The sequence below is a fragment of the Anolis sagrei genome, chromosome 2 (assembly GCF_037176765.1).
Source record: "Anolis sagrei isolate rAnoSag1 chromosome 2, rAnoSag1.mat, whole genome shotgun sequence".
Taxonomy (NCBI): domain Eukaryota; kingdom Metazoa; phylum Chordata; class Lepidosauria; order Squamata; family Dactyloidae; genus Anolis; species Anolis sagrei.
Genome location: NC_090022.1, coordinates 34,871,238 through 34,893,679, shown reverse-complemented (window position 1 = coordinate 34,893,679; position 22,442 = coordinate 34,871,238). Strand labels below are relative to the sequence as shown.

The 22,442-nt window shown below is 38.4% G+C and overlaps 1 protein-coding gene across 15 annotated transcripts in view; it reads left to right on the top strand.

Annotated features, from left to right (window-relative positions):
* Nucleotides 1-22,442, top strand: part of MAGI1 (membrane associated guanylate kinase, WW and PDZ domain containing 1) — a 595,596-nt gene that overhangs the window by 532,177 nt on the left and 40,977 nt on the right. For 8 of the 15 annotated variants that reach the window (XM_067463460.1, XM_060766417.2, XM_060766416.2 and 5 more), the window contains one exon: nucleotides 4,053-4,269. In XM_067463460.1, the coding sequence (XP_067319561.1) occupies nucleotides 4,053-4,269 (217 nt within the window). Of the gene's footprint in view, nucleotides 1-4,052; nucleotides 4,270-22,205; nucleotides 22,284-22,442 lie in introns of all 15 variants that reach the window. The other 7 variants (XM_060766409.2, XM_067463455.1, XM_060766415.2 and 4 more) reach the window with 1 other exon arrangement.

Sequence of the window (22,442 nt, the reverse complement as noted above, 5' to 3'; positions counted from 1 at the left end):
AAGTCCCTTACATTATTGAAACAGGTGCATTATCATTTTCTTTTTAGAATCAAGTAACATAAGATGGTTCCCTTCAGTGACTCCACTCTGGATTTTGCTCTCAATTTTAGTGGAATTCTCCAAAGTGCTCAACCTCATTTGGAGAATAAGGTTCAGGACCATGGGTAATGCTTTGAAATTTAGGAGTAAAGTTTGGAACAGATATCCCACTCAAATAACAGTGGACTACTACTACTGTTGGGTTCTAACTAAGTTGTTGTTATGTTACATTTTCCTGCTTTGTGTAAACAGAGAGTGGGCGTACCTATAGCAGTGGTTCCCAATCTTTTTTTAAAATCAGGGACCACTTGACCAGGGACCATTCTCCAACATTAGTACCAAAAGGGTTGCGAATCAATTTTTGGTCAACTTTAGATTTGGGGTGCTGATTCAGAAAATTGCATTGGATAGACCATATCCACTATAGTTTCTGATATAGAACATATGCCATCCAGTAGTTGCCATCTGCTCACCCACAGAAAATCATATTTAATCATCTAGAGCAGTGGTTCTCAACCTGGGGTCCCCAGATGTTTTTGGCCTTCAACTCCCAGAACTCCTAACAGCTGGTAAACTTGCTGGGATTTCTGGGAGTTGTAGGCCAAAAACATCTGGGGACCCCAGGTTGAGAACCACTGCTCTAGAGCCACAGGTTGAGAACCACTGACCTATAGAGAGAGGAAGATACAGATGGTGGCTATAAAGTTCTCAGCCAAAATACAGTAGAAATTAACTAGGATAAGAACATTTTAGCTACACTCCTAGTAATATGGAAGGAAAATTACAAATTATCATTACAATACTAATGATTTCTGATACTAAAAACATAGAGCTGAAAGAGACTTCAAGCGTCAACCTGACCAACCTTCTGTCATGCAGCAATACAAAATCAAACCCCTCTTGACAAATGGCATCCAACCTCTTTTTAAAACCTCCCAAGATTTTACTCTATCAGGAAGATCACCCTAAATTTTAGGTAGAATATCTTTTCCTGTAGCTTGAATCCATACCTCTGTAGCCTAGTCTCTGGAGCATAGAAAACAAGCTTGTTCCATCTTCAACATAGCATCCTTTAAAATGTTTAAACATCCTGTCAGGCCCGTAAACCTGAGATATCCTGCCAAGCCTGTAAACCACTACTTCTGCTCCACTCAGCAAGGAGTCCACTACCAACTCCTACATGTTTCCTTTGGGAATTGGCAGGGGCTTTTCCCCGTGCTGAATATTCCAAGATCACCTGCACATTCTCCAAGGACTGGCACTGATCCCCTAGTTTCCCTTCCTCATCACCACTAATTATGGAGAAATCTTTGAATCAGTTCTGTAGATCCAATTTTTCAGACCAATGTCTGGTAATTTATTTCTGTGTCACATTTCTCCAAATATTTGGGACTGTCCTCCCTGTGTGCTACATCCTACAAGCCCTTGATTACTCTAGAACCGAAAAGAATCCTCTTTTTTACTCTCTTTTTTTTGGGGGGGGGGGTTATCTAAGGTAGGCAAGATGCATCCTGCCACAAGATACTTTTGGATCAGTGACCCCAGAATTCTTGAATCAGCATATGGAGCTACTTTTTTTCATGTCTTCGCAGCATTGACATCTGGATGCTGTACTGGAGAAGAGGAAGAAGAGCAATTTTTACACTGAAATCAGGGTAGAAGGATACATCTTAAATACTTAAGTAACACCCCCACACATAGATGTGTGGGTAGATATATAGGTGTATGAGCCTAGGAACCCTAGGAAACTCATACAGGAGCCTAGAAGGCAGAAATTCAATCCACTTTATTTGATGGAATGTTGAACATAGTGATGTTACAATGTGTTCAGCAAAGAAGCATAACACACACATAGTTGACCCAACCTGCCCTTTTGCCTAAACAATTGGAATAGACTGGGCTGAATGATCTATCCATGTGCTTCCTCCAACCCTTGCTTCCCCTTTTTGCCCTTCTTCAACAGGGAAAGAGAGACAATGCAGAACGTCAATCTCCAATATAGATACTAATGAGGACACTTCCAGCTGAGCTTGCCCTCAAAGATGTAAACCTTTCTGCTGCTTTTTACAGAAGCTGTAAAGTGCTAATGGCAGCTGGTTTCCGGGTTTTCAGTGCCTCATAAGAGTTACTGTGTGTGTGTGTGTATGTGCATAAATCGAATGATGGTTTCTTTTCTTTTCTTTGGAAGTTGGAGGAGTTATTATTTTCCTAACCCTCTATTTATCATGCATTTCGTTAGAGTTTTAAAGTTCTGGGATCATTTTAAACCAGTTTTTTTGATTGGATCACCTTTAAATTTGGCACATGCTTTTATAGATTAATCTTATCTTCATCTGTAATCCAGTAACACTAGTTGTAGTCCTCAGAGGAACAGCTGAAATGTGTTATTATTATTTATTATTTACTACATTTATTTACTACATTTACTACTATTATTTACCACATTAACTACTATATAAATGTAGTAAATTCACTACTATACAAATGTAGTAAATAATAATAAATCAGCATTATGATTTATAAGTGTGCATTAACATACAAAAACCACTGTTTTGAATAAATATTACTTAAACTATGACCCATTCAACACTACTGTATATAATGCATATTATCTGATTTGGACTGAATCAGACAGAACTAGCAGTGTAGACTCATATAATCCAGTTTAAAGCAGATAATGTGAATTATCTTCTTTGCTAATCTGTATTATATAGCACTGTAGAAGGAGTCTGGATGGTTTTCTTAATTTAGGTAGTGTTTCTAAACAATTTGCAAAAATTCAACTATTTGCAATGAAGATGTAACATTATATTCAGATTCTGGCTTATCCTCTGGTTATTGTGCTGTTGCTTCTAAGTACACCTTATGAATTTAGACATACTGCTATTGTGCACCAGAGGCTTAATATTATTAGTATACATATTGTCTGTCTTAATTGTTGTATTCCATATTGTAGAATGAAAACTTCCTCTCCTAATTTCATTTAAATGGGGCCAAGCACTTTCCCTGCCCTTTCCCACCAATGCTTCCTTTAAACCATGCTACGATATGTATACATTATTAAAGTGTTAACTACAGTCATCCAACTTAATTCTGATAATGTAGTTTTCATCCAGTACTTAATGGTGTATTGTAAATTGACAAGAGTGGAAGAAAACATGACATATGGAAATTCCAGTCTTTGCTTTGCTTGTTATTGAAATTTGGCTTGCAGAGACAGCTGGTATGATTCAGCCTAAGAGCAGTTTTAAATATTTGTCCCTGATTTAAAAATCAATTATTTCAATTTCTTTTGGAAGATATTTAATCTGTCATGGGGACCCAAAGCCTGACACCTATTCTGTTTACTATTATTCAGCTGGTCATATTTTATCCCTTGGGTATGTCTATTGGGCTGTCACCAAGGACACAGCTTTTGGGATTATATATCCTAAAGATTTAGGTTCTGGCCAAAGAGATTTTCCTGGGGAAAAAATGAGTACAAATGGGATATTCAAGATGAATGTGCCCTTTGACTTCAGTTTCAGCTGGCTGGTTTTCTTTTAGAGGTTTACCAGTCAGCTTTGTTTTTGATGTTAGAGAAATAACTCTGAGACATGTATGAGAATGACATATCGATGTATCTTGTATTGTTAAGTATTGCCCAAATGTATTTCCCACTTCTGAGTTTCAGATTTTGTTCTCAGTAGAGGATGCAAACACATTGAGTTACTAATCTACAAAGAAGCCTTGATTTGTGTTTTTTTTCTATAAATGGAGGGTTACCCACTTTTCCCTTTGAGGAACAGCTTTTCCTTTCTCCGTCACTACGAAATTTACTTGTACTCAGCACAAACTGGGAAAAAGTTGAAGCCAAAAGGTGTCTTTATGTCTTTATTTAGGAACATATGGAAATGCTGAACCTCAAGGAAAACATAGAGGAGACTCGCTTGTTGACAGACCATTAACCTTCCTGGGGTTTTCTCCTCCCATCTCCACCTTTCCCACCTTTTTTCTTACTTTCTTGCTTTCAGCAACCCTTGGAAAGGAAAGACAGCCAAAACAGCTCTCAGCACAGTGTCTCCAGCCACCATAGCACACACACAGCATCACCTGTCCACAGCACTCAGGTGCTTCCTGACTACCCTGCCACTGAAGCACCACCTGTGGACCAACCGGACAACACTGGACAGAAGAAGCCAGATCCATTCAAAATCTGGGCCCAGTCCAGGAGCATGTATGAAAGCCGACGTAAGTATCAGCCGAGTTAGTTCTAGTATAGTAATATCTCTAGTGAATAGCATTGCTTTTGTTATTAGTTTCAAGAGCATTGTCCTGGAATTGGGAAATGAATAAATGTGTAATTTTGTTTGATAATATGATGCATTCAGTGAATGAAGTTATATGTGCCTTGGAGTGGGCGGGATGGAGAAAGAGGACACTGAGAAGCTACAGTGACTGGCAAATTACACATAGTTGACATTAATTATTTTTACCAGTAGTGAAGGAGCTTTGATTGCCTACTAGAATAAGTGGAGTTACAGCATAATTGGAAGAAGTGATAGTCAAGTATTTTCAGTACTAAGGATCCCCCTACTGTTCTGTGTTTATTGATTCATCCCTGTCTTTCTTTCTTTACAATCAATTTTCAAGTGGAGATTTAAAAACATGTTTCTGGTTGTTCAAATCTTTTCTGAAGAGGTATTGTGGTTGGCAACGTATTCTATGCCCCTTCAGTTATTACATTATATTGTTCTAGTCACTTTAAAACTATCTATTAGAGATGTAAGGGTTAAAGCCAGCATTCATTCTTTTTTCTCTAAATTTAAGAAAACACTCCATTTGCTAGTTGACCCAGATGCTGCCAAGCCATGCTTGTCCTATTATTATGTATTGTTCCAACAGTGCAGAGGCCAAATAGATAACAGTAAGCAGCTTGTATTTCTGTTTTAATAGATAATCTCTACTAATTCAGCAGGGTTTCGCTGTGTTCTAAAAATACAAACAAATGGGTTCTAATCAACCCATTTTCTACAAGTTGAATTAATACTTCAGTTACATTCTGTTAAAACACTGTTCCCAGAATTTATGGCATTCTGAAGAATGAAAATAATTTAGAACTGCAGGCATTCCCCGGGTTACAAACATCCAACTTACAAATGACTAATTAAGAATGGAGGTGAGACAACAAGAAGTGAAAAAAAACAACTGAAGCCTTATCACCATTATTGGTTTCCACAACAAGCTATTTTTTTTCAAAATCTAATTCTTACAGAAAGTGAAGGTGAGGTCTTCTGAACAGAAGCACAGATAGCAAAGCAAACAACACAGGGGTGTTCACCCTTCCCTATGCTATCTAAAGCATGTGTGCCTGCATGCATGCATGCATGCATGCATGCATGCATACATACATACATACATACATACATACATACATACATATGTGTATATAGAGAGGGGGGGAGAGGGGGAAGAGAGAATCATAAAGTTAGAAGAGATCTCATGGGCCATCCAGTCTAATCACCTGCCAAGAACCAGGAAAATTGCATTCAAAGTGCCCCTGACAGATGGCCATGCAGCATCTGTTTAAAAGTCTCCAAAGAAGGAGTCTCCAACCATATGTGTGTCTCCAACCATGTGTGTGTGTGTGTGTGTGTGTGTGTGTGTGTGGCTGTTGTTATACTAAAAATGTACCTGTTTACCTGTTCTGACTTACAAACAAATGCAACTATTTTGTTCGTAACTTGGGGAAGTTCATAGGGAGCTAGATTTGCCCAATAAAGAATCAGTACACAAGGTATCCTATATACTAATGCATAAGTCTATATACTAATGTACAAGTCTAAACACCAAAAAAGAAATGCCTGTTGACTTCTCTATTGGTCAAAGGGACTTCCATACCTTACCTTTTATCAAAAAGAAGGAATCATTTCCTTCTCTGAGTAAAGTGGTAGGGAAGTGATGGCAGCAACAGCCAGAAGTGCCTAACCCCCCAAAGCGGCATTGGTGCTTTTGCCTCTCTCCAGACTAAGTCTTGACTTATCCATGGATCACGTAAAAATCCATAATTTTGGTCCCAATACCTTTGACTTATACATGGGTATATAAGATATATAACTGAGAATGAGGAAAGGGGAAAGAAGAAACTGGAAGCATTTGGCAACATCTCATGTTTTATCTTTTTCCTTGATATAATTAACTTCATTTTCAGCAACATGGCATGTATAATGCATACACAATCTTTTATCACATGCTCTTCTGCTTTTAAAGCTTGTTTTCACAAGAGACTTGTAGATGCTTTCCATAACTTCATACTAACCCTAGTAATTCAAATATTAATAAATTTAAATCCTACAAATAGTAGTATCCATTAATTTCCAATGGGAGAAAACAAAGAGAGTATCAATGTTATGTTTTGATCTATTGGGTGCTAAAGGAATAGGAGCTACAACCATAGAAATCAAATTCCGAACTAACATAGTTTGATCTAAATTAAACGCCCTTGCACAGATCACCACATTACTGTGGCCTTGAAGGCTTGATCTTCTTTCCTGCTTTTCCTTCTGCTTCTTTTTTCCTTGTGAGCTTTGTCTTTTCCATTTGTAACTTTGATGGAAGGGGCCAGCCCCTAATTTCTGTTTAATTAATGTGAGTTGCTTTGGGATATAATATTTGTTTGCAGTAAGAAATGTGCACAAAACTTGATAGAGAGAAAATTTACAGGATAGAAGTCTGAACAAAAATATTTTATATGAAATATTATGGATAGCAGTGTTAGTCCAAATTATTGTGTAATCTGGCTGTAGTACTTGCAAAGTCTTTTGTCCACTGCTAGATGTTTGCCTCTCTTCCCTCCCCCAACAGCATGCCTCTACTGTCATTGTCTGTGACCCCCTTCAGCTATTCATTATCAGATAAACAGTTAATTAGAAATTAGCTAATTAGTCATTAGGATTAGCTCAGCAGTGCCCCCCCCCCCCCCCCCAAGTTCACTTTTTAGAAGAAATTGTCTTGGGGAAGATGCTGTAGGACACAGTGACTTCTTCACCCACAGACATGTATACAGTAAAATTGTATACATTTTTGGTAGCCCCCGGCGGTGGAGTGGGTTAAACGTCTGTGCTGGCAAGACTGAAGACCGACAGGGATGAGCTCCCTCTATCAGTTCCAGCTCCTCATTCAGCCTCCCACAAAAATGGTAAAACATCAAAACATCCAGGCATCCCCTGGGCAATGTCCTTGCAGAAGGCCAATTCTCTCACGCCAGAAGCAACTTGCCGTTCCTCAAGTCGCTCCTGACACAACCAAAAAAAAAAGGGGGGGGGAGTATATCTATTTTGCCTTCAATCGTGCATTTGAAAAACAACACATATTGTGTATAGGTTGAACTCATGTAATTAAAGATTTTAATATGACCCATGGCTAATTTGAAGATCACTCTCTGGAGAGGGGAAAGTGCTGGCACCATCTCAGTGGAGCCAGTCACCCCTGACTCTGCCACCATTTTCCTGCCCAGTCATTCAAAAGGGCCCTTTGTCTCCCAGAGATGATGACAATTTCTTTTTTCATAAGAGTTAAGGTATAGTATTAACTCATACCAAAAAAAGGAACTACCTCTTTCTCCAAGTAGAATGGCAAAAGCTGAAAGCTTAATACAAGAAGCATCGGCTCTCTGTTGCAGTGCCACTTCTGTTCTTTTTGTATGGTGCTTTCCCTCAAAGGAATTCTGAGAGCATATAGGGGTCAGCACTTTTTCGCCCCCCCCCCCCCCCCCCCAAATTTATTAAGCTCTCACTTTTTGCCATTGTACTCCAGGAAGTGGGTGGCTTTTTAAAAAAAAATAGTTATGGTACAGTACCTTCTTTGACTTGTAGGTAAGTTGACCAGGATTTTGGGGTCGATTTTTTAAATTAAAATTTCTAGGTTGATAGACGAGTATATACATTAGGTAATGGAAGCTAGAAAAGTATTTCTGACATTTCCCTTATATACCTTTTTTGTTACTTATCTCCCACCCCCTTTCATTATATTGGTTATGATATCACTTCACTGTGGCTTCCTTTTTTTGTCTAATAAGCATACAACTTCCTCTAATATGTTTGTTGAGGGGTAAAATTTGTGATTGATGTATGGGCGTGAATAAAGGGTATTAATCTAGAAGTATTAATCTCACTTGGAGTATGAAAAGACTCAGGGGTCTAATCCAGGACAAATCTTGAGCTTCTGGCTAAGCTACTGGAAACAGTATGCTGCACTAAGTGGATTGAGCTTGAAAGAGTTACTCTTTTTACATAGCTACTCACCATGCTGACTGGGAGGTACTGGGATTTTGATCCCAAACAGTAACTTTTCCAACTTCTGGCTCCTTGTCTGGACAAGGAGTACTTTTTCTTGAGTTTTCAAGTCTCTGTTTTGGCTTAATGTTCTGACTTGAAGGAGTACCTAATATATCAACAACAAAGGATATGTTACTTTAGAAAACTGTTTGTGAACCATCTGTGGGTACATCATTAGGCAATGGATCCTGTTTTCAGTATGTATTATCTTTTGCTGCTAAAACTTTCAGCTGAGGACTTGATCAAGATTTAGCACATTCTAGTAGAATCGGACTTCTTCCCTCCTCTGCCTCAAAAGTCCTCTGTATATCCTTCAGTGGAATAGGCATGGATGTGAGGAACTGAAAGATAAGGGAAAACATCTACAGCACATCCAGCAAAACCCAACGTATTTCTTCTTTATATGATATGCTTAACTGTAGTAGTAACTTGATCAATGAAGGCTTTCCACCCTTAGTTATGATCTTCACTTCACTCTCTTCTGCTTTTAGGAGGCAGGGCATTGTATAATTGCTGTGCCACTAGAACTCTTTCGACACTCTTGTGAGAAAGATAGAACATTTTAGGAAGAAAGGGGGATTCACTGAATTGTAAAGATTCTGATTTTTGAAAATGGAATTGTAGTAATAATATATAGACTGCTATGTATTTGTTTACATTTGTAAATTATATTACTAAAAGTATATTTAATTCAATCTTTCCCCTGTTATAGGGACTCAAAGTGGCTAACAATAAATATAAAATAATGCCAACACTGGCCAACAGACATTTTAATGCCTCAAATATTAGATCAGTTTCGGGGTGTATTTGACCTGCTGATTCTAAAATGGCATCAGTTTTCCCCTACCAGCTCTAGTTTTTTGAGATACAGAACATATGCTATATTCCAGTCTTCAGCCCCTCACCCATAAAAAATCATGATATCCATATCTAAGAAAATAGATCTGATGTAGTCTATCCAATGCAATTTTCTGAATCAGTGCCCCAAAAAATTCCAGGAACAGGCCTAAAAACCAAGACACCAGGAAAAATGTTTTTGGTTGGGCTATGTAATTAAAAACAATACAGAGAGATTAAAATTTAAATAGAAAATTTAATCAACAGTTTTAACAGTACAATTAAACAATTTGTACTGTTAAAACCATTAAACTTTAAAATATTGAAATGTATTAAAATGTAAAACAAACTGTAAAATCCAAATTACACAGCATTTAAAAGCCTCATCCATTTGAAAACATCTGATGCTAGGGAAATGATGTTACATGCTGACAAAAGGTGAGCAGGAATGGGGCCATCTTGACCTCACTAGGGAAGGAGTTCCAAAGCTTGGGAGTAGCCACTCAGCAAATGAGCTTGAAAGGTTGTTGAGACAGAGAGAAGGGCTTCTCCAGATGATCATAGAGGGCATACTGTCAGTAATGTTGAAAACCAATTAACGAAACTGCAAAGACAGTATCATACAGCTTGAGGGATATTGTGGAGACATCATACATTGCAACCAATGGTAACAGAGTATGATAGCTGTCTCTATTATAATATGAATGGAAATATTGATTCTGAAAACATCTCCTTTCTTTGCCTTTGGTTAGCCAAAATATTTTCACAGTATATGCTTATTATTTTTTCTTTACTGTGATCAATCTTATTTCCATTTACAGTACTACAAAATTAACATGTTTTGAAAATGTTTCATTTTAAACAGAATTATTCCTAGAATATATTTAGAATTTGGAAAAAAATCTCTGTTGGATCACTACTTCCCGGAGTTTTCTAAAACATCACTTGCCAACATTCTGAATATATTATCTTAAAATGTAGTAAATGCTGTAAAATTAAATGTCATATTTTCCGTTATTCCTTTCACATAAAAATTTGGGCTAGGTATCATTATAAAGAAATTGTCAAAACGTTTTAATCCAACCATTCCTATCTAACTGCCCAATCCTCTAAGAATTAATTTGTGGATCAACCTCCAAAATTTCTATTCAGCTTATTCAGTCTTGTGTATGTTATTTGTATTATAAACAGAATAATTTGATCCTGAACATAGAATTTTCTAAAGTTTAGATTTTAAAATATGCAGTGCTACTTACAAGTGGCATAAGTTAATTCACACTGACATGTTATTTTACTTTCATCAGTTGTAGTAACAATATGCTTCCTAACTTCTACCAAACTCTGTTTTAAGAAACCTTTTACTTATAAACTTCATCATGCTTATGGGAGTAGCTTTCTCCAAGAGGGGCATTTACATAACATCCGAAAAGAGAAAATACTTCACCAAAAAGGACAAAGATGAATGGAAATTTAAGACTTTTATTTTTTCTTTCATATCAGGAGCGACTTGAAAAACTGCAAGTCGCTTCTGGTGTGAGATAATTGACTGTCTGCCCAGGAGACACCCAGATGTTTTACCATTCTGTGGGAGGCCTCTCTCATGTCCCTTCATGAGAAGCTAGAAGTGACAAATAGGAGTTCACCTTGCTCTCTGGATTCAATCTGCCGACCTTTTAGTCAGCAGTTCAGCTAGCACAAGGGTTTAACACATTGTGCCACTGGGGGCTCCTAAAATACTTTCATTGAACAAAGAATTCTAAAATTTGCATGGGGATATGTTGTATATGTCTTCAATTGCCTGTTGACTTATGCCAGCCCCACGAATTTCTGAGAGTTTTCTTTGGCACAGAATTCTCAGAGGTGGTCTTGCCAGTTCCTTACTCTGAAACATAGCCCACAGCACCTGGTTATTGCTTGAATGGGAGACTGCTAATGAATACATTAGCAGTTTCCCGTTCAAGCAATAACAAAGGCTGACTCTGGGCCCTTTCACACAGCCATATAACCCAGAATATCAAGGCAGAATAACCCACAATGGGCCCTTCCACACAGCTCTATATCCCAGAATATCATCACTTCACTTCACTTTGTTTCTTAATTAGTCGCTCTCCACCAAGGTGCTCTGAGCAACTTACAATTTAAAATAGCATTTCACAATATAAAAAACATTCAACATAAAAACATTCAATAGTGACCATTTGGCAAATTAGATCTGATTACTTAAATGCACAACCAAACAGCCAAGTCTTGAGCGCTTTTACAAAAGGTTGCAACTCTAACATTGCTCTAATATATGGAGGCAATGAGTTCCACAGAACTGGAGCATAGGTCGAAAAAGCTCTATGCCTTGTAGCTTCCAGGTGTACCTCCCTAGGGCCCGGTATGTATAGGAGATTTTCCTGGGTGGATCTAGGTAACCACTAATGGAAAAAAGTAATGAGGCGGTCCCTAAGATATAAAGGTCCTTGGCCATTTTCAGCTCTAAATGTCAGGATCAGTATCTTGTAAGAGATCCGATGTTCTATTGGTAGCCAATACAGTTGTTGCAAAATCGGTGTAATATGGGATCTTATAGATGATCCCGCTAGCAGCCTGGCCACCACATTTTGGACCATCCGTATCTTCTGGGTTGTTGACTTCGGAAGGCCGGCATATAAGGCATTGCAATAGTCCAACCTAGTGGTGACTGTTGCATGGATTACCATTGCCAATGCTTCTACCGAAAGGTAGGATGCCAATTTCCTTGCCTGGCAAAGATGAAAAAAGGCCTGCTTACTTACTTAATCTGGTCCTCCATCATCAGCAATGAGTCCAACACAACCCCAAGGCTTTTAACAGTGGCAGATGGAACCAGAACTTCCCCATCGAAATCAGGCAGAGACTGGATTAATTCTGGCAGAAAATCCCACAATATCCACTTTGAACTGGGTTATATCAGTCCACACTCAGATAATGTGGGATTTCCTGCCTTGATATTCTGGGATATAGGGCTGTGTGGAAGGGCCCAATATCTGCTTTGAAGTGGGTTATCTGAGTCCACACTGTCCATATATCCCAATTCAAAGCAGATAATGTGGGCTTTTATTAAGCTGTGTGGAAGGGGCTCCTGATTTCCAATATCAGAAGGGATCTGGTGCCTTTAGGTATGTCGGACCAGAAATATGGCACACCTTGATAAAATGAGAGAAACTGTGATCAGGTGAGATTTATGCTTGCTCAGTCTGCTTCCCAGCTTGCTCTTGATGAGCAATTGCATGACATCTGGTCTCTCTTCATATGATTCTTTGCCTTTAGTTTGCACAGCTTTTCAAAGAAAGGACAGCTTGAAATGAAAGAGCATTGCACTGTAAAATAATCAATATTCAAAAATCACGTCAGCCTTTCAGGCCGCACTGTCACTGACTTTAAGAACAAGCCTACAGATCCTATGTAGACAAATCTTAAATGGCATCTCATTCATTATATTAATGTAAACACCCTGAAGGCATCATGTCCCATCTGATCTTGGCAACTAATCAGGGAGACCACCAAAGACTACTGAGTATTGTAGGCTAGATTTCAGAGGAAGGCAGTTTCTGAGTTTTCTTTGCCTAAGAACATCCTATAAAATTCATGGATTTACCATAAATTGGCAGGAATCCTGAAAGCACATAAACAGACATGACTTCATTTATAAATGTCAATTTCCCCAAAACTAAGCTTCAGTTCATCGGACGAACTGAGCTGTTGTCTACCAGAGCTCTAGTAATAATAAGTTTGTTAGGTCTAAATTTGGTTCCTACTTCTAGATAAAGAAAGTCTATTGAAACAGTACTAAATGGTTAGTCAGCAACCATTGATTCAGTTGACTTACTCTAGTTGGCACTAGCAATTGGATAGTCTTTTAAAGGGCCACCGGCAACAGGACATATATATGTGATCCTTTGCTGTCTTAGCCTCCAAGCCAGTATTCAGCATAAGTCATTTAACAAAGTGCATCTTACAATATTAGGTTATTGAGTGCAACATCTTTGTAAGCCACATGTATAAATACAATCTGTTCTGATGTTTGAAATCCATCTTGGCAATGGGGGATAGGCAGCTTTACTCTACAGAGGCAAATGACCCTATCCTCTTAAGGGTGAAGAGCACTGTCTGCATATGCCTTCCTTCTGGCAATCTTCCCAGGAACGACTTTCACTCGCAGTCCGTCCTTTATTTCAGGCAGGGATACTGGCAATATCTTAATCCTGCAGAACAAAAATAGCACACTACTTTTTCCTTAAAGTACTAGGCAGTCTGCTGAAGCACTCCTTCAGATTACTCCCTCGTAAACATGAACTGTTTTGAGTGAAGCCGTTGGTGTTGTAGGATTTATCCCCAGATGGATTCCAGTTAACTTTCCAAACTCCCAATGGGATAAGCTGTATAGTTGTTAAAAGAGAGTTTACTTGTTATTATCTAGTAGCACATGATTTCATTCTGGTGCTATGACCATCTCTGCTCACCTCTCCAGTTTCCTTTCCTTTCAGGTTTTCTTCCCCTTGTTCCCAGAAAACACACAGCATAAACATATAGAATAAAACAAGATAGTACAGCAAAACAGAAGCAGAACTTATCAATACATTGCATCAGCCTCAGAAAGTTATAAAATCATAAAATTAGAAAGTACTTCAGAAGTCATTAACTTAAACCCCCTACAGATGCAGTACAGTTTCCTTAATAGGTGACTATTGCTTTAAACACTGAAATATGAGGAAGTTCATTCTGTCACATTCTTTGCTTTGGGTCCTATGCCCAACATACAATCGATTTCCATCATTGACTATTTAAAATATATTTGAATTTGCATTATATTTATTTATTATTTCAAACATTTATATCCCGTCCTTCTCAACCCCACGAGGGGGGATTCAGGGTGGCTTATAACTGGCAGCTATTAGATGATGGCAATAACAAACAGTCACAATATAAAGCAAATTAACACTAAATAGACAATTAATTATAAATATACATTAAAATATCAGAACTTTAAAATATTAAAACATAGCCAAGCCCAATCTAAAATCCAATTCAGAGTCCAAAGTTCCAGTCCAAGGTCTATCTATTTTTCATTGCCATGAGTCATTGCAGTTACTGTTCAGACAGCTGCCCGAATGCTTGGTCCCAAAGCCATGATTTGAACTTTTTCCTAAAGGAAAGGAGAGAGGGTGTCACCCTGATTTCACTGGGGAGTGTGTTCCATAGATGAGGGGCCACCATCAAGAAGGCCCTGTCTTTCGTCCCCTCCAACCATGCTTCCGAGCGTGGCGGGATTGAGAGCAGTGCCTCCCCTGATGATCATAAACTCCAAGGTGGATTGTAGAGGGAGATAGGTTCGGACAAGTAAACTGGGTTGGAACCATATAGGGCTTTAGAATTGTGCTAAAAAATGGCCTGGCAGCCAGTGGAGCTGACCTAGCAGGGGGGTGGTATGCTCCCTGTATGTCGCTCCAGTGATAATCTGGCGGCTGATCATTGGACTAGTTTCCGAATAGTCTTCAAAGGCAACCCCATTCCACACAGCTGAATAAAATCCCGCACTATCTGCTCTGAACTGAAATATATGGCAGTGAGGACTCAGAGGACTAATAAATGGCAGTGAGGACAGATAACCCAGTTCAAAGCAGATATTGTGGGATTTTCTGCCTTGATATTCTGGGTTATATGGCTGTGTGGAAGGGCCTTGGAACATTTAAAACGTGCTGAAGTCTCTGAACAGTTTCCAAAGACAGTCTCATATAGCATGTGTTTTACTTGTCCAAATGGGGTGTAACCAAGGCATGTGTGTGTTTGATTATACTATGTTATGTTACCCTGTTTATTTTATTTGTTATTTCATATATATTTTTATGATTTTTTTGGTTTTTTGTTGTTGTTGTTTTGTGTCTAATTATGTTATGTTATTTTTGGGCTTGGCCTCATGTTAGCCGCCCTGAGTCCTCTTTGGGGAAATGGTGGTGGGTTTTAAATAAAGATGATGATGATGATGACCAAAGCTGGATCTGACTTTTCGGAGTGCAGTTGACCTACTAGTCTAACTGTGGAAATGCACTCCTAGCCACCATTGAAACCAGGCATCACATCCAAGGACCTCATCACATGGAGGTCCAGAAGCCTGGGGATAGCATGCGAAATTGTGGGGCAGTGGCCAGCTTCGTCCCCTTATCATGGTTGGTCATGGGCTGCCATTCCACGATGTTTCCTGCTGTCTCTGACTTCTTCCCATTCTATCCCTGCCTTCTTCAATGAGAATAAGAAAAGTCATCTGTATCCTTAGGGCTCCCTTTTAGCACGTTGCCAGGACAGAGCCCCGATGGAAGTAGCCCTGTGTCACATGATGGGCTCCGGCAGACTCCATGCCAGCCACATGCTAAAAAGGGGGGGAAGAAACTCTGTCTGATGAGATCATATAAGAACACACAAGCCAAGAGCCTGAGGTTTCAAGAGGAGTGTAACCCCATTTAACAATGGCTGAATCCCTATTCCCTGTTCTGCCTTTTGACTGATCAGGATCACCTCTAGAATAAGTTCCAATTTGTTTGCCCTCATTCAGTCCATTACTGAACAGCAGTCCAGTCCTGAGACAGCTTTTCTGGAATCTGATGGAAAAGAGGGATAGATTTGGGTGCCTTAAGTATATTTGTAATACTGAATCCCAAAAATCCAATGACCTTCACCAGTAGTTTCATATATATGTCAAACAGCATGGATGACAGGACTGAGCTCTACATGTATTTATTTTATCTACTTTATATATACCCCACCTTTCTCCTCACGGGGACTCAAGGCAGCTAACAATCAAAATTTTGGTCAGAAGTTAAAACAAAGTGAATGCAAAAACTAAAATACAATTAAATAATACAATGTGGATTTAGGCAAGCCTAATGGGTACAGCATCAAACAAGAGTCTCCCAGCACCACATTTTGAGTTCATCCTTCCAGGAAGGACCAAAATCACTACAAAAGCAGTGTCTCGAGGTCTAAACCTTGCAGCATGGCCCAGAAAAATACCATGGTTAATGGTATTGAAAGCCATCAAGAGGCTCAGCAGATAAGAACGCATTCCTCCTGCTCAGTTCTGTGTAGGTCATCTACCAAAGTGACCAAAGCTTTGCAATACGGCAGCAATAGTAATAATGCTTAACATTTAAGCAGAGAATTAAGTAAAATTACCCAGTGGTTTACAGCCAGGTAAACAAAGAAAAATACAACACACAATAGAGTCATCTCCTGTTGCAGAGCAGCCAGAAAAGAGAGCAAGAAGACACGCTGTATTTATTTGAGCCTGTATATTATATTTGACCCCAATAAACCTACTAATGCATCCTGTTACAGAGCAAGCACCACCAATAAAAATAGGGGATAAGAATCCACTGGCTGCCCTTGCAGAAATAAGTATGAATTTTATCATCTTGGCTCCAGAAGGCATTAGCTGGCATTATAGATATGCATAGATATATAATACAGCCCCATCCCCATGTGTATTAACAAAGAGCCTGCAAATGTCATCAAATTCAGGATCACTTGGACCTTGCCAGTGGTTAGTTTGAGAGGATGTGGAGTCAAACAACTAATTGTCAATAAGTAGCTTCATCACCTTGACCAGTATTTACCATAATAATGGCTTGCAAATGAAATCAGTTAACAATTTGAAATATAAAACAACACAGTGAAATTTAAAGTAACAAAAATAACTTAAACATTCTGAAAACTTATTATAGAATGGCATAGTTTAAAAAGTTGAATTTCAAACTATATAAAACCATGTATTGCAGCCTAATGACTGCCTTGGGTAAAGTCATTAGAGTGGCAATTTCTTTGATAAAAAGTTGGGTTTTAATTTATTGCCAAAATGAGACTAATGTCAATGCCAATCAGATCTCCAAAGGGAGAGGGTATTCTTCAGCCATTGTGCTGCAGCTACCATTGTGCACTTTAAATTTAGCACTGAATTTAAACTGGAAATGTTTCAGCAACCAGTGCAGTTTCTAAGAACCAGTGTTTTTTGATATGTACAAGCTGTTCCTCTCAGCAATCTAAATAATGCACTTTGCTCCAGCTACAGTTGCCAAGTCTTCTTCAAGGTGCATTGCAGGAGTCTAACTATAAGGGAGGGCTATTCCTGTCCAGGAAAGGATGTAGATAAAAGACCAGTTCAAACTGGTCCCAAGCACTCATGAGCCATGGAGTCTACTTGGGGCTCCAGGGACAGAGTTGGTCCTAGGAATACTTCCAAGCAGTACACCTTGGGTCCTGTACTGGGAGAAGTATAAACTCTATATTAAATAAATAAAATAGAACTGCACTTCAGGAGAAGTGCTGTCATATCCAGGGCAGATTGCTTACACAGTTCCTGGATTCAGGAACGACCAGTCTCCATCTTATCAAAACACAGCTTTAGTTTATTGGCCATCATCCAGCCCATTATAACATCCAGGCAGTAGCTGAGCACATGCACAGTCCCAGCTGATTCCAATGACAAGAAGTATTACAATCTTGCATTATCAGCATTTCTTAACCTTGTAGTCCCTGCCTCTCCCACTCTGGATGATGTTATTTCATAGGATCTTGTTTATTACAGGGAGGCTGTGCCCCTCTGGTGCTCAGCACCGACATGAGAAGGGGTGCTCTTGTCCCTGTGTCATCATCCCATTCCCCCCCTTCCCCCCAGGCCAAGTGGTAACCCAAAAGGTTGACTCCTTTTGGTGTGTTTATAAAGTGTTGCATTCAAACCCACAGAATTCAGAACAACATAGCTATAAGAAATGGGCAACTTACACAGATGAACAGCTCTTAACTTTCTGAAAACTTAACTTTCTGAAAATAAATCCCAAAGGCAAACAGCCAGGTTCCAAATTACTGATGACAAAGAAGTGGCCGAATGTACATTTACATTGGAAACTGTATCACTCAAGGGAATAAGAGTGATCTTTACTTTGCTTAAAGAACACATGTAGTTAGTTTGCAGCCCTTGATAGTTGAAGTTCTGGGATATTTTGGAGCTTCAGAAAACAAGGAAAGTCTATTTTACAACTAGTTTTTTAGTAATTCTTTTTTGTATGTGTGCATAGCCCACTATAAACCTGTGTCATGTCTGCCAATGAGGACATGGGCTTATTTTCAAATATCCTTATCTTTCAGGGAGATAGGGAGAACTCAGGACAATGAAAAAGAGGTTCATTATTCCTTTAAAAAGGGCCTCTTTTTCAAAAATATATTATATAAAATGTGCCTTTTCTGTTTTTTTTTCTTTTTGTTGTTTTAATCTTAAATTTCCTTGACGATCACTACAATCTGTTGCTTTGCTGCCTGCATGCTTTGCAAAGCTGTCATATACTACATATGGCCATCTGTCAAAACAGCAGTGAGAAAATGAATTAATCTAAATTGCAGATGTGTACATGGACCCCTTTGAAGGGCTTAACCGTGTTTTAATTAAAAGCAAGGGAGAACAGGGCCGAAGCTTTCTAAAGCTTTTAAAATATTGCAGTTATTTTTTAAAAATATTTGGCCTTTATTTTCAGTCACACAATAGATTTGTTGTGTGCAAATTAGATGAAATAAAAGGAACACGAAGCAATCTCTTCATCCATAATTAAATCACTAGAAAATGTGAATGCAGTGTAACTTAGGAAATTTTGATCAGGCAGCCTTTAAACAAACATTATTCTGGTAGTGGATAGGATGAAACATTTATAGCTGGAAGACTAAACACTGAACCATATAAAACAAAATATGAGACTTGGAGCTTTCTTGTTCAACTGGGTCCCCAGAAATTGATCAATCTGATGGTGGTCTTACCTTGAGAATAAAGGTTAAGTCCTGTTAGGTTTACTGCCCTTTAAACTGGTCTTGCTGGACTCTAAAACTGAGAGCTGCTTTTCAGAAAAAAAAGAACTTGCACAGTGAGAACATCATAGAGAGTGTCCATGGTAGTTGAATACCTTGTACCACCCAAATTTGATGAGTATTTGGAAGCTCCTGTTAGTAGAGAATATAGCATCTTAACCATTGTTTTTAGCAACTTGCTGGAAATATACTAATGTAATGATTGGCTGATTGATTTACTTCATTTCACCCCACCTTTCTCACCCAGTGACTCAAGGCAGCTTACTAACTTCGGCAAAATTAAATGTTGCATGGACATAACAATAAAACACACACCATCAAACTATAAAAAACAGTTAAAACGTATGAGCAATTAAATATGAGCATAAATGATAAAACACATTAAAACCATATAAAGTGTCGAGTCTTGATCTCATACTTATCCATAGTCATTTTCCAAAACCCAGAATAATTATTCAGGCTGTTGAAATCTAATTCCATAATACCCTAGTCACCAAATGCCTGCATACAAAGCCAAATCATAAGCTTTTTTCTAAAGACCAGGAGGGATGGGACCTGCCTGATGTCACTGGGAAGGGAGTTCCATAGCTGAGGGGCCACCACTTAGAAGACCCTGACTCTCATCCCCACCATTTATGCTTACGAAGAGGGTGGGACTGAGAGCAGAGCCTCCCCAGCTGATCTTAAAGCTCTTGTTGGCTCATAAAGGGAGATGCATTCGGACAGGTAATCTGACTTTGCTACACTTGTTCAGTTCTATATGTCTCAGAGTAAGATATCTAAAAGGTCTTTTTCTTCCAAGATACCAAAATCTTACTTACATCTCTTAAAAATTTCATGTGTACTATTGTTTACATTGAAAACCCATTGAGAAGGGACATATGTCCCATTTGCAGGAGTGTACTGTATAGGAATGTCTCTGTGAAAGAAAATTTAGGATCAGCCTATTTAGTGTGCATTGATGATTTTCTAATTATATTTTAAAGGGGGATCTAGAAATCTATTTAGAATCATTCAATTAAGTTTATTGTACTTTCCTATTCATTAAACACGTTGGATTTTCCAGTACTGTGGTAGACTACTATCTGTGAGCTGAGAGGATCAAGTGATGCAGATTGAATTATTATTTTATATACTCTGGGAAGTAAAATATATGTCCCTCCACTAACATGACATCTATTAGACCAAGTAGATTTCTGAATACTGTGCCATCCTGGAGCCTCCGATCAACAAGGTGGCCTTGATAACAAAAATAGTCAGTATGGGTTTTTTTTTTAATTAGGGAATCTCCAATAAGTAGGAATTACTCTTTATTTTTCTTTATGACATTGTGACTCCATGTGCTTGTTTTAAATATGAGAACTGGCAAAATGTCTGAATTGAGACTATTGTATTTTGGGCATAATGACAAGATTGCCTGACTCATTGGAAAAGACAACAATGCTTAATAATGTGGAAGCCAGTGGGAAAAGTGGAAAATCACAATCAGGTAGATTGACTCAATAAAGAAAGCCACTACTTGGAATTTGCAAGACGTCAACAGGGCTGTTGAGGTCCCCCATCCATCAGGAATATGAGGTCAAATAACCAAATTTATTTATTTATTTATTTACTTCATTTGTATACCGCCATTCTCAGCCCTAAGGCGACTCAAATGAAATATATAAATTGATTAAATAAATAAAGTGCAACTTAAAATATAAATACTTAAACAATATAAGTAGTATTTGATCTACTTATAGGTGTTGAGAAACTTTTGTGGGAGACGATGCAATTGATACACCCAGATGCATGGAGGCAAGGGAAGAAAAGTTGGCATCACTCACTATGGTCACAAGTGTCGCCATGACTGGACAGGGAATTTTTTCACTGAAAATAAGTGGACAATATTATCATGCTAAAAGAAATCCAGCATTTTCAGATTATTAGGAAAAAGGCCCTGGTTTGCAAAGGCAGAATACAGTAGTTATGAGTTTTTTTAAGCAGTTAAAAATAGGTCCTTCCTGATTCAAAAGCTTAGTGTGGAATTGCTTAGTAGATAATATAAATTTCAGTCAGAAAAAGAAAGTGTAAAAGGGGAGGCATGCATATTTGACAGTTTAGAAGCCTTTATGGGAAGTGAGGATAGAATTATACATTTTGTGCATCTTTCAGTTGTATATTTTAATGCTGATTTGCATAATGGGAAATCTGCAATATTTATGTGTCATGTAATATTGGGGTGAAAGCCACACTTGGTACTTGTTTCACAATTCATACACATGAATGAATACACACGTTTAAAATAACAGGGAAGATCTGGGCTAGATCTCAAAGGAATTGCCTTAGTTTCTAACTATGGAGAGTAGCGTTTACTGCCTTTCCTTGCTTTTATGCCGCAAATGCCATTAAGAGGTGTAGCCTTTCTCTGCATTAAACTTCCTTCCACCATCATCTTTAACATCTCAAAGAAGATGCAGCTCTGTGACCCACAAGAGTCACATTTCATTTCCAATATGATATTTTAACATCCATGGCTGATAAAGAAGCTTGCAAGCTTCAAAAGTTGAATAAACTAGGTTGTGCTTTTGGTTAGCTTTCTGAAGGCGTTACCACAATCTGTATTTTGGATTTTGCTAAAAATAATGTGAGAATCACCTTCCCTTCACACTTACTTTGTTACAGGAAGTGTTTTAAAGAACACAAGACAAAGTTTTACCCACCTGCTTACTGCTTGTGTGATTACCTTTCATTTTTAAAAGAGCATCATAAAGCACCATCTGACTAAAAAGCTTTCAGTGTAATTTTCTTGTGTATATAGATTTTGCAGTCTAATTCAGTAGATAAGTGTGCTGTCAAGCATCTGTGAGCTCTTTGGCGACAGCAACATTTCATTAAGTTTTCTCCATGAAATGCAATTTGGACATATTTATAGTGATGCATATTGTATTTTAGTAAACTAGTTTTCACATCAGATATTGCCAGTAAGTACAAACCTGACAAAAAAGGTAGGTCTCTTCTAATCTGTTAGAAGCAGCAAACATTTCTGTGATAATAGGAATAAAACCTGAATCAGAGTTGTTGTCAGTCAACACTAAGATGAAATGAACCAACAAGGAAAAAAAGACATTAAGCTTTGCAAAATGTTAAAATTAATATTCACAGCTATGTCTCCTTCGCCTGCGACTGGACTGAGCAAGGGTGAAAGAGAGAGAGAAATCAATTCCACGAATTTTGGAGAATGTAAGGCTGAGCTGAGAACTTTTTATTTGTCTTGTTGTCCATCTTGTGGTGGTGTTTGTGATTGGGGACAATTCATAAGGGAGAGGTGGGGATGGAGCATGAAGAGTAATGGGAGTCCAAAATGCTTTCCAATGTCAAGTAACAAAATCAGGGTGGTGG